General features: G+C 52.4%; 1 protein-coding gene and 1 long non-coding RNA gene across 7 annotated transcripts in view; one reads left to right on the top strand and one right to left on the bottom strand.

The window, feature by feature from the left end:
* The window catches only part of NPRL3 (NPR3 like, GATOR1 complex subunit), a 42,707-nt gene that overhangs the window by 9,028 nt on the left and 16,497 nt on the right, over positions 1-17,182 (bottom strand). For all 6 annotated transcript variants that reach the window (XM_023246683.2, XM_023246684.2, XM_023246685.2 and 3 more), the window contains 4 exons: positions 11,174-11,327; positions 9,087-9,168; positions 1,630-1,767; positions 508-664 (listed from right to left, as the gene is read on the bottom strand). In XM_023246683.2, the coding sequence (XP_023102451.1) occupies positions 508-664; positions 1,630-1,767; positions 9,087-9,168; positions 11,174-11,327 (531 nt within the window). The remainder of the gene's footprint in view (positions 1-507; positions 665-1,629; positions 1,768-9,086; positions 9,169-11,173; positions 11,328-17,182) is intronic.
* On the top strand, positions 7,191-12,738 carry LOC109495376. Its single transcript, XR_002150815.3, has 3 exons — positions 7,191-7,329; positions 10,505-10,539; positions 12,307-12,738. It is a non-coding gene; the product is annotated as an uncharacterized LOC109495376 (long non-coding RNA).

Below are 17,182 nucleotides of genomic sequence, written 5' to 3'. Positions count from 1 at the left end.
ATACAAGGTCGAGGTCAAGGCCACGAAGCTAGGTCCTGGTTCCGCACACAGGCAGGCTCTCAACCCAACTTCCTGCCCTCACCTCCCACAGTGGCAAAGCGGAGCTGTGGTACTGGCTGCTCACACGACGACACTCTGAGTGCCCCTGCAAGCCCCTAGCCCTGCCACCCCATCCTTCAGAGCCCAGTAACCCAGCACCTGGAGGGCCTCATGCCTCACAATCCTTGGACACAGGGGTTAGTACAACGTTAGTCCCAAAGCCAGTTCACAAAGCCCGCCCCGAAGCCAGGCCTGACTCGGATTCCAGAACTTGGAGCCGATCCAGGAACTACCCATCCCACCACGGCAGGCCACGTAGTGGACCTGGGTACATGGCACACAGGCAGCCTGCTTTCCTGACACCCTGACCTCCCACCTTCAACCAAGGGCGGCCTGCTTTGACGTGCCCACCCCTCCCTCCCCCATTCCCCCCTATTTGGGGTGTCTCCCCAGGCCCCCCGGGGTTACCTGAAGCAAGGCCAGATCTGCATCCTGGGCCAGCTGCTGTAGGTTCTTCACGGCAGACGTGGTCTTGATCACGCGCACCAGGGCCGGGGAGCAGTCGAGCGGGAGCTCGCCCAGCAGGGACTTCTCATCACTGAGAAGCAGCAGGGCGTGGTAGGGGCTGCAGAGTAGAGTCACGGGTCACCAGAGCATGCGAGCCACAGGCCTCCCCGACCAGGCACACGCCTCGAGCACACAGACACTGAACCCCGGAGAAGAGGCCGCCGGAAGGATGAGAGAGGCCCAGGGGCCTTTAAGAAGCCACCAGGATTGCAGTCACCTTCAGAAGAAACTAATTAGAACAAAGCTGAAGAAGGCCCAAGCACCCGACTCCATCCCCACCTCTGGGATTGCCCTGCAAATGTTTGTTGACTGAAAAAATGCGTGACTCTTTTCCAAGGAAAGAGTCCCAAATGCGGGAAAAGCAAACTCACCACAGACTATGAACAGAACCACATTAAAACGTACTCAGCAAGGAAACCCAGGAGGAAGGACGTGGACTTGAAGGCAAGGACTAGGTGAGGGAGGGAGGGCGGGCCAGGGGGTGCCTTGCTTTCTCTCACCCCCAAATTTGCTGTCATGTGCCCACATTTCTTTTTTTTAGTTATAAAAGTCTCTAGGGAAACGGGAGACTTGGTGGGATGTGTGTGTGAAAACTGAGCTTAGCTCTTTCCTTGCAGGAAATCAGTTAAGTAACTGAATTCCCACAAGCTCTGATTCAAATGCAGGAGGTCCGGTGAACAAACACTGTAAATAAAGACAAAATCCCTCCCGTACCCTGGCTTCCCGCCAGGATGTCTGACCCCTACAGCCCTGCCCAGGCCTGAGGTGAAGACCCTTGGCGCAGGACCCCAGGCCGTGCCCGAGAAGGCCCAGGGGAATCCTGGGGTTGGTAATTTCTGGACCAAAGCAGACCCCAAAATGTGTGTTTTTACGTCTATCAACAGTAGAGCCTTACCTGCCAGTTGCCGTAGCAGGAAGAGGAAAAGACAGTTCTTGGGAAGAAGTAATTGGTAAAACCTCAGGCAGAAGCTAAAGAGAAGAGCCCCCGAGGGGCGAGAGGCGTGTGCAGGGGCAGGTGCTCACCGGATGGCTTTCAGGCTCCGCTCGATGGCCTCGGGGGGGATGAGGCTCGCAGCAGCGTAGTGGATCTTATGCGGCAGGCAGAAGCCCACCTCCAGCCAGCTGTTGATGTGGAGCCGCACCACGCCGGACGTGCAGAGGCTGCAGAGAGCAGGCGCGGCGACTGTCAGGTGCTACTGAGAATCCACACGGTAACTTGTGACCAGACACACAGATCACACAAAAACCCGAGGGTGCTTCTTCCAGGCACACTGCCAGTCAGAGGAAACTGCAAGCGAAGCCCTCCGGGGCAAGCAATCATCTTTGCACATCTCAGTATATTCAAGAGAAGAAAATGCATTAGGAACGCAGAACTGTATCCCTGGGTAGCCCTGGAATCTGCAGTCCAAACAGAGTGCCAGGGCTCTGTGAAGGCCTCCTGTGCAGAGGGGAGAGAGCCAGGCCCCCTGCACACCTGCCGAAGGCCCCACCACACATGAGCAGCCAGGCAGGGCAAGGCCTGTCTCCAAAAAGGAGAGGTAGGCAGGACAGGAAGGGCGGGGGGTGCCAAGTCCCCCCAAGCGTCTTGTTCGGGAGGAGCACACGGCGCCCACCTTGCTGTGGATGCCAGCACCGCCCAGGTGTACCGCGGCAATGGCCCGAGCTGGCCTCGGCCTCACCTCATCAGTGACGGCAATCTGGTTCTTTCAGGGCCGAACACCGCAACCCTGTCCCTGACCCCTCCTTTCTCTTATATCCCGCCTCAACCATCCCACCTGCAGGGAGGTACAAAGTCCAGACCTTCCCTGCACCAGCCCCCATCTAACCTCCGCACTCAGCACTCAGACCCCCAACGGCTCCCATCCCATCTCGGCAGTCCCAGCCTGAAGCCCCACGTGACCTGCTCACTTTTCTCTGATGCCCTCTCCTACCGGAGGCCATCTGGTCCCCCGCCCTGCAACCGTCCCCACAACTCCGCTGTTCTCTGACTCAAGCGCTCCCTCCAGGTGACCCGGCTCCTTCCCTGTCTCAGGTTTCAACTCAAGCACTACCTTCTCCGGGAGGTGAGCTCTGACCCGGCCCTAGCCCCAGATTCGTGCGTCTTGAGCACCTGACCACAGGATGCAGTTTCCCCGACCAGAATTCAGTCACTAGGTGTGCTCCTGTGTTGCACTAACTGCTCCTCACACGGCTGGCAAAGTGTGGGGTACTTGGGGGGCACTGAGAACCATTTCGTGAATGGAGGAAGGAAAGGGGCCCAAGGAACATGCTACCGACTCTGGGTGGACTATCTCTCAGTGAGCCCCTGCCGGGAGAACACGCTCATGGGGGCCCCACGGCAGGCACGTGGCCCCATACGCCCTGCACCAGAGAACCAGACAGAGAAGACTTGTTTTCAGCAGGGGTTTCTGAAACCCTCCAGCGAGAAGCCAGCCGGAATGCGCCCACAGCCCAGTGCACAGCCCCGGGGCTAAGTGCCAACAGCACTCGGTGTCTGACACGGAGAGAAAGTGGCTGCTTGGGCAAAGCCCCCGTGGCTGGTGCTCACCACGCTCCTGGCAGGTGGACAAGAGAGGGGATGTGTCCCCACTGCCAAGGCCTGTACTGTTCTGACCCAGCTCTTCCCATCACATTCCAACCCCACTCTGCCATTCCCAACTGGCCGGAGAGGCCAAGATGCCCACATCTGGCCCAGTGTGGGGAGGCCGTGGCTCAGGGGGAGCCCTGCCTGGTCTTACACCTCCCTCGGGGGCACCAAACGCACAGTGCCGGCAGGAGGCGCTATGGCCCTCACTGCCCGCACCCACAGGCTGTTCTTACCATCTCTTCCCCGAAACGTCAAGCAGCAGACCAACTACCACGAGCTTCCCCGTGGGTCCGCCCAAAGAGCCAGGAGCATCGTGGCCATCGGGTTTCTCAAACAGGGAATGTGCAGTGAGAAAAAAGTGTGAAGAATGCAGAGCACATCTGTGACCTCCACAACCCCTAGGATTCCTGCCAACACCACTGTCTGCTCACTGCCAACCACCCCAGAGATCCAGAACACCCTCAGCTTGCCCTGCCTGGAGGTGTCAGGAAGACCCACGCCACACTCCCAGGACACCTGCGCCACCGAGTGGTCCCGGAGGGAGGGTCAGAGCACCCCTGGCAGCAGGGGTGGGGGCCACAGGCTGTGGCTGAGTGTGGAAGGTGAAGGTTGGGTCACTGCTGATGCCACACTCCCTCAGGGTGAACCCTGTGAGTGTCAGGATCTAGGGACGAGACCCAGGGTCCTTCCCCAAGGTCCCAGAGGAGGATACTACTCTTGGGTTCTTTGAGAACGGGGTGCTAATAAGTAAATATGAGCAGATGGAGACTCCCAGAGCCTCACCAAGTTTTGGGCAAGGGTCTTTGCAGGTGGACAGCTCCCATCAACCTCTGAAAAACAGCCTCTTACAGAATCCAAGTTCACACGATGAGAGAGCGCTCCAGTGGATGCGAGTCTCAGCATCCGTGAACAAAAGGGAAGAGAAGGGCGAGGAAAAGCAGGGCTTGCAGGGAGAATGAACTGACAAAGCTGCATGTGCAGACCCCTCCTCCGTTTCACTATGTACCTGGACAAAAAGGCTGGTGGACTGAAAATAGAGTCTTTTTATTTCTGAGCTGCCCTCTTTAGGATGTGGCTCAAAGTAGCAGCTGGAACACCACAGAATCAGAATTCAACACTGAGATTCCTACCATTTCAAAGGCAGCTGTTTTTGCTCCCCCAGGAGCTTGGCAAGGCCATGTACATGCACACACTGGCGTGGGGTCTTCTTCTCCGGGTGGGAGAGACGCTCCCGTGTTGGTTCCCTGGTCTTCATGTGGATTTTACTCCACTTTTCCAGGCATCTGTTCACCCACTGGCAACTTCCATCCATGGAGTACTTCGCACTGGGATGCAGTGTGAAGAATCCCTGGAACGAGTCGGGAGGAGGAGCACACCCACCCACCCGGAGCCCCCAGGGAAGCCCCGCAAGTGCCCCTGCAGCAAGACAAGAGCCAGGAGCGGCACTGAAGTCTGCCAAGAGGAGGGAAGAGAAGGTCGGGCTCTGTTTTCAAAGTACCCTTTGTTTTTTTCCTAAAGCCTCCAGGGTAGAGGGAGCCCACCCTCTGAAAATCTCTGAGGCTACAGTTCATTTATTTATTTCTTGACTTTGAAATAGAGTTGACGCACATTGCTGTATCAGGTTCAGGTGTTTGACGGTTCTCTTTATCACTCAGTGTTCACCAGCACAAGAGCAGTCACCACCGTCTGTCACCAAATAACGTGATTCCATTATTAACGAGTATATTTCCTATGCTGTATAAAGTACAATTTCCAGACAAGTGTTTAGCAGAGCAGGGGTCTGGGTTCCTGGTATGCTTGTACTTCTATTTCCAGGGCAGTCACGTTTGGTCCGGAAACACCGCGCAAAAAGCACTCCCCCCCCCCCCCCCAAGCAAGGCTTATCCAGCCCGTCCCACAGCTCTGGGCCAGATAGGGTCGCCTAGCCCCATCTGCCACGCGAGATAGATGCTCTTACCAGAGCCCCGAGTCCTAAAGCGATGACTGTGCATATCCTTTAAGGCACGCTCTTATCTTTCCTATCCCAGGTGGAAATGTACTGTGTACAAGCTTGCTCCATTACCCTCACACCTCACTGCCCGAGGACGAACTTTAGCCAAAACACCCTTGTTTGGTCTTGCAGGCAACCTTCACCCTGCCAGCCCAGCACCTGCTGGCCACTCTGGTCCCAGACACGGCCAGGCTTCCTAGTCCATGGAGCGGATGCTGCTCACAATCCAAGAGGTGCAAGCAGGCACCAAGTGGCCCGCCGTGACCCTTCAAACAGAAGTTTCTATGTATGTGCTTTTTACAGGCAAAGGGAGTAAAACTCCCGGGACATTAGCAGAGGTGTCTGGGAGCCAATCTCTGCTCTGGAGGGGCAGCAGTGGGAGGCAGCAAGGAACAAACGCAGAGTCCCCAGTGCCACCTGCCTGGCCAGGGCCCGGACAGCTCCTCCAAGCTCTGAGGACTCTTGGCCCCACCACAGGCCCCATTAACTCTGAAAACGGTGCAACAAACACTTCATCAAAGCACGGAATCCACAATCACACGACTCCTGTTTGTTCATTCCTTTGACCACCAGTGGACAAGCCGTGCTTCCCCACGCGCCAACCACAAGGTCTGTGTTACAGAAAGTGAAGGGGTATCCCTGACCTCATGTCATGGGACACACCACCTAACAGTCACACAAAAGAGTGGGACACTGTCACTGAGATCACCAAGCTCCATGGAGAGACACAGGTGCTAGAACAGTCAGGGTAGGCTCCTGAGGGATTCATGCTGCCAGCCTATACTCATGGACACTTGGGTCCCAGGGCACAAGGCCACCAGGCTAGTCAGCCACACCACAACCCTGGATTTTAATTAAAACAGCAAATCCAGAACCACTCCTTTGAGAAGTTTCACCCCAACCTCTAGCCTCCACATCTCACATCTTCCAGCCTCTCACTTCTGCTTGGAGAAAACCCTCCCTGGGGTTTTCTGGAAATCTGTTGGGAAGTTGACAATAGGAGAAGGTGGCTCTGTGATCTGTTCTACCAGACCAGTCATGTAAACTCAAGTCTCCCTTCTTAGCTCCAAAGCAAGCCTACCCTACAGCAACAGGCCAGGCCATACCTCAAGGCAAAGGGAAGGCCGCAGGCCAGGGGGGCTCCTGGGTAGTCACAGAGCCACTGCTGTTGCCAGGCTGGGACAGGGTGCAGGGGGAGTGCACCACTGTCCCTGGGACTCCCTCCAGACAGGCACTGTTGCCAGCTTACCTGAGGTGGGCCCCAGGACCCACAACCTGAGCAGGGTGGGGTCTGAGAACAGAAAGGGTACATGGGGGTTCATCCTGAGAAAACAAGATTCTGAACACTAACACACCAGGGTGCCTGGGCTAGAGGAAGGAGGGCAACTGCCCAACAGTGGGACCCTGGGAGCCTTTTCTTCCCCAGAACAGATTCCTTTAAAGGGAATCCGGTCCAGAAGGACCTTTAAAGGGTCCTTCTCCTTTAAAGTAATGTCCACCAGGGGGCGCTGTGCCACCTCAAGCTCTGAGTCGCTACAGGCGGGCCAACTACCCAGGACTTCATTCCCTCCAACTTGTGGTTTAAACATCAGAAATTGCAGTCCGTTCTTTCTTTAGACATAGTAAGTTTGGTTCTGGTTTGACGTTTACTTTACCTCCAGGTTAGGCTGAATTTTGCTTGTGGTCTAACCCTAGCTGGGGTGTACAGAGTCCCACTCAGAAGCAGGCAACACTTCTCACAGAAGGGGTTTCTGGCACCAGCCAACCCAAGGCCAGAGAGCAGCACTTCTCCTACTGCAGAGACAGCTTCAACGTGATCACGAGCGGTGTCATGAGAGAAAGGGACGGGGTGGCTACGACACTAGAGACCCCACTTCCTAACGCCCAGAGGCCCACACCCAGCGGTCAGCAAAATCAGGACAAAGGAACTGACTGTGTCACAGAGGACAGCTCTGCCTCCTTTATGAGGGCGCCCTTCCTCCCAAGAGAGAGATGAGCTGGGATCTGGGCAGAGCTCAGAGAGAAAAGGGAGATGTGTGAACTTGTGAAGATGCAGACAGCTGTGCCAGGACACCATTCTCCACCCACTACGCCAGTAAGGTCCAAAAGTTCACCAAGACTCTGTGCCGGCAAAGCCAGAGAAGAGGTATCTCCTGTGTTGCTAGTGGGGGGAGGGTACAGCCTGAGGCACAAGCCCCAACGGGGAAATACACCAAAATTACAAGTGCATTTTACCTCTTCAGCCCGGCCATTCCACTCTTGGGAATTTACCTTGTAGATACATAGGCACACGTACACAGTGACATGTGCACGGAGCCGACCAGCAGGTCTTATAGCACCAGAGGCTGGTACCCACTAAATGCCCAAGGGAAGGGCGGGCTGGCTATGCAGAAAAAAAAAAAAAAAAAAAAAAGAGTCCCTGAGTGCCTCAGTCAGTCGGCAGAGCGTCTGACTATTGATTTCAGCTCAGGTCATGATCCCAGAGTCGTGGGATCGAGCCCCACACCAGGCTCCACGCTGAACATGGAGCCTGCTTGGGATTCTCTCTCCCTCTCCCTCTGCCCCTCCCCGACTCATGCGTATGCTCGCTTGCGCTCGCTCTCTCCCTCTCTAAAATAAAAAAATTAAATTAAAAAAAAGAAAAATGAAAAAGTCCTTATTTGCCAATACAGAGAGAGTCTAAGCTACATGGATCAACTACGAAGGCAAAAGGCAGGCCGCACGTACAGCGTAAAAGGAGAAAGGCTGTCTGTGCCCACCTGTGTGTGCCTCGGGCCCACCTGTGAGGGACGGCACAGGACACACGGCTGTCTGCTTAAATGCATCCTGCCACCAGAATGGGAACTGGTGGTGGTACAGCAGGAAAGAAACTCAACACTCTGATTTTCAAACTTGATGGATAGGTGGCCTTTCAAAAGCTTTGGCTAAAACGGCAAAAAGAATGAAAATTTCCAAAATGCTCATAACAAGTATCACTGGGTACGGGACTACAGACGGGCTTTGTTTTCTCTTTATTTTTCTACATTTCCTAAGTATCTACAATGAACACGTATTATTGGTAAGATCGGGAAAATTATTAACATCAAAAAAAAGGAGAGGATGCTGGACAAGCCACCTTTTCTGCGCTCCAATAACATGTGGTATCGCCGGCCACACTCTTAGATCCAGCACACCTCCAGTGGGTGGCATGGAGCCTACCAGGATGGAACGAAGCCCCAAGAAGGCCAGGAGAGGGCACTGGGCTGCACGCAAGGACACGGCCCAGAGAAGCCTGCACCTCCATGCCGTCTGTGCAGCAACATGCCTGGCACTAAGCGGTCCCCTCGGGTGTGAGTGATGGCTCCTCGTGAACCAACAGTCCTGGAGTAGAGGGGGAAGGCAAAGCTTTCAGGGGAACTGTCACTTGGACACCTGCCCAACCCCCACTCTCCACCTCCCACCTGCATTGCAGACCCAGGGTCAAGGAGTGGTGGACCCTCGTTAAAAAGAGGTTCTTTGCTTGTCCGCAGAGAGAGTGCTGGGAACACCAATATAATTGGAACTGTTAACTTCTGCTGTGTCTGCAAATGTCTGCTGCTCTCCTACACTCAGGCCCTAAGCCCCAAGTCCCTCAGAGCCAGGAGGAGCACCCTCTGACCTTCAGTTTCCTCGTGGGTGAGGAGGTGACAGTGACACCGTCTTAGAGGACAGACCCAGAACTTGGCACTGTGTCATGCTGACCCTGCATCTGATGATGCAAAACACTTTCAGGCTCTCCCATGTGACTTCAGCTTCAGTTCTGGGAGGGACTGTCCCAGCAGAAGGGCTCTCTCACCCCCATCTCAGTGGCACCACAGGACAACGGCTCAGGCAACAAGGCCCACAGGGAGACACACCAAGAAGCATGCCACCCACCTGTCTTACCTGTCATAAGCTTCCTTAAGGTCCCTGGCCAGCTTGCACTTGGGCAGAATGTGATGGAACGGGGACTGAGGACCATCGTTTGCTGCAAAAATCGTAACACGGAGAATTTAGAGACTCCAAAGCAAGAAAACTTGCCAAGGTTGGAATGGAAAATACCTTTAAAAACAAATTTAACTGAAAATAAATTGTAAGTCAATTTAAACCAAATATCACACCATTCCCTACTGCTTTTTATAAAATCTGTGCATCCAGTTGAATGAAGATGAGACTCAGGCTGCTTTGTTTGCAGTCTTTATATGGAACTTTTGTGTTTAAACGTCACCACTGGTGGCCCCTGAGCCTGCATCACTGGAACAGTCCAGGTCACTGGCAGCCCTCAAAGCGTCCTCAAAGCGTCCCCTGAGACCACCAGAGCCACCTTCCACTTGGTGAGTGGGTGCTGCCACACCTCATCCTACTCACTCACACTAACGCAATTTTTTAAAGTTTACTTATTTTGGAGGGGCCAGAGAAGGAGAGAGAGAATCCCAACTTGGTCAGTGCAGAGCCCGACATGGGGCTCGATCTCACAAATCGTGAGACCATGACCTGAGCTGAAATCAAGAGTCAGACATTTAACCAACTGAGCAACCCACGCACCCCTAATGCAATTTATTTTTATGATCAAAAGTCTTTCATTAATCCTTTCTCATAAATGCCTTAAAAATATGTAGTTAAATTGAATTTTTACAAAATTTCCTGTGATAGGGACGTCTAGGTGGCTGAATTGGTTAAGTGTCCGACTTTGGCTCAGGTCATGATCTCACAGTTTGTGAGTTCGAGCCCCGCGTTGGGCTCTGTGCTGACAGAGCCTGGAGGCTGCTTCGGATTCTGTGTCTCCCTCTCTCTCTGCCCCTCCCCACTCATGCTTCGTCTCTCAAAAATGAATAAACGTTAAAATTTCCTGTGATAAAGTCACAGACCCTAAAGAGAATGTTCTTTTAAAAACAGAACTTCTAGGAGCGTGTGGGAGGCCCAGTCGGTTAAGCATCCAACTCCTGATTTTGGATCACCTCATGATCTCATGGTTTGAGAGTTTGAGCCCTGAGGTGAGCTCCACACTGTTAGTGCAGAGCCTGCTTGGGATTCTCTCTCCTTCTCTCTTGCCCCTTCCCCACTCATGCTTGCTCGCTCTCTTTCTCTCTCTCTCTCTCAAAATAAATAAGTAAACTAAAAAAAAACCCTTCTGGATTGTTATTAACATATAACTGCCAAAACATAATTATACATTTGGATAGCTACCAAATAAAAAAAGCAAATTTTCACTGAAAATGCATGTGAGTTGGACACTTCACGTATGGTGATCGTTACTTTTACTTATTGCTAAAATTAGACTGGGTTCACCTTCAAATCTATTTCTACTTTCTCTCTTTATACAGGCGCTGACCTGAGATGGACGTGGCATGTGTAACAGGTAGGCCTTGCTCTGTGCTTTGAGGTATTTACAAAATACCAAAATCCACAAAAAGATCTACTGGCAAAAAAAATTTTTTTCGAACTTTTTAAAGATTTTTCTTTCGAACCCCAATGTGGGGCTCAAAGTCACAACCCCGAGATCAAGATTCACGTGCTCTCCCAACTGAGCCAGCCAGAAGCCCCTGGCAATTATTATTTTTAATTGGTCAGCTGATAACTCAATCAGGTCCTTCGTCAATTTAGTTGAAAGCAAAGAACTGGAAACCACCCTCTTTGCCAGCTCGATGATCCCGCTGGCCCCTCTGCATGTCCTCCCGCCACAGGCGAACATGGCCAGCGAGAGCAGGGCTGGGTGGGCAAGGCCCAGTCTGCACGAAGAGCCATCCCGCAGCAGCTGGGGCAAGGGAGGGAGGCAGTGGAGGCTGGGAAATCCATTTAAGTGCATCAGGTCAGGAGAGCTGCTTTCCAACTGTGATCCTTGGGGCACCCTCCTGTGCACCCCAGGAAGATCACGTGAAGGTCACATAACCTCCTGGTGCCTCAGTTTCCACATCCGCAAACCTGGATCAGGGTCCCTGCCTCAGAAGGCTGCCTGCTCTGTTGTGTGGGGGAGAGACTCCTGTCACACTCACCATCAGCTACCGCGGACACCTCATCCTGCAGCGCCAGGATCAGCTTGGCCTCTCTTGTGAGATACTGGCAGCGGCGCTCCTCGTGCTGCAGCACGGTGGCGATGCGTCGGGAAAGGTTGTGCAGGCAGTTTATCACTGATGGGTCCGCGTTGGCCTGCGAGAGAGGGGCACACGTGACTCAAACGTAGCACACATACTCGTAGCACACGTGCACAGCCGACTCAAACCGTTAGGAACTCTGTCCAGGTTCACTGCTGTCCCCGGTTTCCCGTGTCCCCTCTAGGGTCTGTCCCCAGAAACACCAGTGCTCTGAGCACCCTATCCTGGGAATCGATGCCCGGATGGTAACGCAGAGACGGTTCTGTGGGGTCCCCGGGCTGGTGGGGCGGGGGAACGCAGGCATTTCCTATAAGCAGAGAAAGGCTGCCGTGCTACAGGGCCCCACACCAGGGCCATCCAGGATGGCACGGTACGGATCAGGCATCCACTCCAGGCCGGAGAGAGGTAGCCCACTGGGGCAGCGGAAGGCACAGATCCACTACCCACCTGCTGCGGGATTCTCTCGAGTGGGATTCTCTCGGGTTAGAGACAATGCCCGACAGCGGTACCTCCCTCTCCAGTTAGTTTGATAGAGCCTACCCAGAGCACAAGCCCTGGCAGCATGTGGTCACCAGTGTGCTGCTGACTGTTGGTAGACAGGACCAGGCTACGTGATCACACAGGTGACATGGGGTGTACTAAACAGAAGCACAACACCGACTATTCACTAAACACGCTGTCTGCAGGAAAAGAGGCTCTTTCCAGCAGAAATAAGCATGGCTCACAGAAGTCGTCGGCAGGATCCAGGCCACCCGTTCCCCACAAGCTCCCCTGGCACCCCTGTGCTAACTCTGGAACCTATCAGACACCGCAGCCAGGCCAGGCAGGCACACCCACCCGGGCCAGGGGTGGAGCAGGCAGCTGTAGGGTCTCTGAAGATGCTCCACAGAGCAGATAACTGGCCAACCATGACTCAGTGTTTCAGGAGGCCGAGAGGGCGGCTGAGTCATCTTAGGGGTGGGGGTGGGAGAAGGGACGCGTGGTACTGCTGATTAAAACCTCTGGAACTGCCTCCCCTCCTGCTTATCTGGCAGGCAGGGCCCTGCCCTCAGGGTGTTCACAGCCTGCCTTCTGGACCAAAACCCAACCCAGACTCATCACCTGGACTTGGAGAGATTTTCGAAACTCCTGGCAGATTTCACGCTCGCAAAGAGAACTCACACCTGGCAGCACACCTGTGCTGGAGAGAGGACTGGACACTGCTTTCAATGCTGGGCAGAAGCCCTGCCCCTTCGTGTCAAGGACAGCCCCTCAACAATGTTCCCCCACAAGATTATGGAACTGGAGGGCCTAGGTTATAAAGTATGTACACATGCTTTAAAACAACATAGACTTTTAGAAAAATCCATGTGTGGGGCGCCTGGGTGGCGCAGTCGGTTAAGTGTCCGACTTCAGCCAGGTCACGATCTTGCGGTCCGTGAGTTCGAGCCCCGCGTCAGGCTCTGGGCTGATGGCTCGGAGCCTGGAGCCTGTTTCTGATTCTGTGTCTCCCTCTCTCTCTGCCCCTCCCCCGTTCATGCTCTGTCTCTCTCTGTCCCAAAATAAATAAACGTTGAAAAAAAATTTTTTTTTAAAGAAAAATCCACGTCAAAATACTCTTAGCGGCACAAGAAGGGGAATGATCCTGCGCACACGGCTGTTCCCTTGAACAGTAATCAACTCACACCTGAGAGCCTGACCCTATGCTCAAGATCCCACTGGCTGGGACAGGACCGTGTTTTAAGTCAGATGTCCAAGCCCACCTGTGCCATATTCCCAGGCGTGCAAGGGGGTGTGTTCACCCAGGCGAGGCCGGATGACCTACACTGACAGCGTGAGCTGGGGGGTCCTGTTTGGCTTCACAGGCCAGGTACCACTCCAGGTACCTGCACAGCCCAAGGCTATGTGGCCACAATGGGAAAGCTAGCACCTCGGAATTGCCCGGTCTTGAGTGGGAGCTCTGAGAAATGCCACATTTGCCCCATAGGTGATGTGAAACAGCAGGAAATTTAGGGTATCGCCTGTGAGACTTTCCTGCTCCCCAAAACATGTACCCAAATGTAATGAGGCCTTCGGAGCAAATGTCCAATTTGCAAGCAATACATGAAATGAAGAGGAAGCAGGATGAGATGAATCCCAACATGGAACATTCAGTGGGACAATGTGAGAGGAGAGTCCTAGGCTGGCAGAGACCTACAGGTTCTCATCCTGGTCCAGGCCAACTGGAAAAATATGGCAAGTGAAGAAAGTTTCGATAGACTAGGCACCAGGTGACAACAAACGATGGCCAATTTTGTCAGGTGTGAGAGGGTATCATGTTATAAAATAAATGTCCGTACTTTACAGAGATGTTGTCCGAAGTACATAGAAGTGAACGGACATGAAGTCTAGGACTTGAAACACAAGAGCAACAGGTGGGGTAGAGAAGCCAAGGTGGCCTGGTGACGGCTGTGGGACATCAGAGACGGGTGTAAGAGGGTTATCAAACTACTGTCACTGATCTGGGGTTTGTTTAAAACTTTTCAAAGTAAAAAACAAAAGTATACATTTTTATAAGACTACTAAAAAGGAGGAAAAAAACCTGTCTACCCTAAAATACCAAACCTTTACATTACTGAAACTTCCTCCCATTCTTCGACATCATGGCCTAGGCTACATGAAGCCCTGCACCACCTCGTTTCCTGCTGCTTCTACCCGGCAGCAGTCCTCTCTACTCCTCCAGGCTCTGGCCTCCCCTACTCCTCGACTCTAACAGCCAGCATTGCCAGGAAAATAATCGCCACTTTGTCGAACCCTTCCCCAACTACCGGACATCAGAATGAACCTCCGGCCTCATTTTTATTACAAAAGCCTTCACACAACTTTAAAACCGGCTTGTTTTCTTGACTGCTATATCCAAGGGTGTCACACATTCTGCTATCACGGGCTGTTCCCCAGAGAAGAGGGCCCGCCTGCCCCTGTCCAGGGCGGGGCCGTGGCTGCTTCTCACCACCCATCTCACAGAGGCTGCCGGTACTGACATGTGCAGAGCACTCGCCAGGATTTTTGGTCTTTGGTTTCTTACTTGAATTCTCTCTCTGGATGTCTGCATTATGTCATTTCGCAAGGCAGACCCTTGTACTACTTACACTGTGAAAATGCCAAAACTATAAAAATGAAAGTCTCCTCTTAGCACCTCACAGCTCAGGGACAGCCACTGTTAAGCAATCATTTTGTCTTAACATGCAGGTTTTTTTTTTTTCTTTTTTTAGTGTTTTATTTTGAAGAGAGAGAGAGAGAGAGAGAGAGAGAGAGAGCGCGAGCAAGTGGGGGAGGGGCAGAGAGAGAGGGAGACACAGAATCGGAAGCAGGCTCCAGGCTCTGAGCTGTCAGCACAGAGCCCCATGCAGGGCTCAAACTCACAAGTGGTGAAATCATGACCTGAGCCAAAGTCGGATGCTTAACCAACTGAGCCACCCAGGCGCCCCAGAAGGCCTGTTTTAAAAATTAAGCTCCGGGACGCCTGGGTAGCTCAGCCGGTTAAGTGTTGACTTCGGCTGAGGTCATGATCTCGTGGTTTGTGGGTTCGAGCCCCGCATCGGATTCTGTGCAGACAGCTCGGAGCCTTGAGCCTGCTTCAGATTCCGTGTCTCCCCTCTCTCTGCCCCTCCCATGCTCATGCTCTGTCTCTGTTTCTCAATAATAAATCAATGTTAACAAAAAAAATTTTTTTAATTAAGCTCCATTATAAAGGAGCTTTTCTCTGACATTATTTTGGTTTTGAGCCATTCATGCAGTGAATGTGGTATGGGCTACACACACAAAAACTCTCAACATAAAAAAGCACCTTGAGACTTAGAATGATACCCAATTTTACAGGTGCCCTCTCTGCTCAGCCTCATTTCTGCCACTCTGAAGGTTTTCTGTTTTCTTTGTCACTGAGATCCAGTCACTTTGGTCTGGGACACTTCTGTAAAAAGCCATCATGCAGATTACACGGGCCCAGACAGAAAGAACTACTGAATATTTTGGTGAAAACTGATAGTGAGATATTTCAGAGGAATTCCATTATCTAATAGTTACTAAATATAAATAAATTTTCTAGGTAATTCAAAGTCCTTTCATAATATCAGCCAGTTTCTACCCAGGAATACTTTTCAACGTTTATTTATTTTTGGGACAGAGAGAGACAGAGCATGAATGGGGGAGGGGCAGAGAGAGAGGGAGACACAGAATCGGAAACAGGCTCCAGGCTCTGAGCCATCAGCCCAGAGCCTGACGCGGGGCTCGAACTCACGGACCGTGAGATCGTGACCTGGCTGAAGTCGGACGCTTAACCGACTGCGCCGCCCAGGCGCCCCAACCCAGGAATACTTATGGTTATTTGGATCCCTTATATTTTGACAGCTTTATTGAAAAGAAATTTCCTCTGACACAACTTCAGACAGCACTGGCAATTGCCTTAAGAAACTATCAGTTTCGGGGCGCCTGGGGGGCTCAGTCAGTTGAATATCTGACTTTGGCTCAGGTTACGATCTCACGGTTCACGGGTTCGAGCTCCCACGTCAGGAGCTGTACCCTGGCAGGGGAGGAAACCCAAACACCACAGCCCAGGGACTCAGTTGGGAAGAACTTCTAGGTTCTTCTGTTCAGGTGAAGCTGACCGCTTGGGTGAGCTGACTGGCCATCCCTCCCTCCATCACAGTGAAGCCAAAGAACAGCAGGTTAAGGAGGCACCAGCAGGGCGAGGAGAGGCACTAATGCACAAGACCAGCGGTCTCAGGCCTTCCCCTTCCCTCCTCCCCATCCACTCTGCAAAGGGGGAGCAACTACATGGGACAAAGGAAGACGGAAAGGTGGAAAGAAGGGAGCAAGGCAAGAGAGGGAGGAAGCAGACAGAAGCCGTACAGGATGGTTACCTGGGGGCAAGCTCGCCTGTATGAGAGGCGAGCTGGGGGCAGCACACAAGGACTAAAGGAAAGGTCCTGCATCTTGTGATGAGATGTCCTCATCACAGGGTCCACCAGCCCCCGCACAAGTGCCAGACGAGGACTCACAAATGGTGAAGGAACTCATCACCAGCAGACCGCCACCGCAGGAAGTACAGTCTTTCGGGCAGAAGGAAAATGACAGCAAACGGAAATGTGGATCTGGAAGCGAATGAGCAGCGCAAACAGTGACTGCACGGGTGAACACGTGATTCTCTTTCTTATTACGTATGTCTCTCAACGGTTAACGCCAGTGTCCTGTGGGGTTTACGACACAGGCAAAGTAAAACGCAGGACAAGGTAGCACAGAGAGCAGAGAGGAGAAACGTGTGAATACTGTTGTAAGGTTCTTACGTTACATGTGAAGTTATAGATGGACCTCTGAAAAGGTGATCTTGGTAAACTGAAGATGTTTACTAAAACGTTAATTAAAGGGGTGGCTCAGTCGGTTAAGCATCCGACTTCGGCTCAGGTCATGATCTCGCAGTCTGTGAGTTCGAGCCCTGCGTCGGGCTCTGTGCTGACAGCTCAGAGCCTGGAGTCTGCTTCGGATTCTGTGTCTCCCTCTCTCTCTGCCCCTACCCTGCTCGTGCTTTCTCTCTCAAAAATAAATAAACATTAAAAAAAATTTTTTTAAAGAAACTATCAGCTTACGTATATATATATATATATATATATATATATATATGTATATATATATACACACACACATATACACACGTATACATACATATATACATATATATACATATACATACACACACACACACACACACACACACATATATATATATACACACACACAAACATATATACACATAAAGGAAAATAACAATGTTGGTGAGGAGGTGGAGAAGTTGGAATGCTCACACATTGCTGGTGGGATGTAAAACAGGACCACCCCGGTGGAAAACAGTCTGGTGCTTCCTCCAAAGGCTATCATATGACCCTGGAATCCCACTCC

This window comes from Felis catus, chromosome E3 (assembly GCF_018350175.1).
Source record: "Felis catus isolate Fca126 chromosome E3, F.catus_Fca126_mat1.0, whole genome shotgun sequence".
NCBI lineage: Eukaryota > Metazoa > Chordata > Mammalia > Carnivora > Felidae > Felis > Felis catus.
This window is presented reverse-complemented; position numbering and strand designations above follow the sequence as displayed.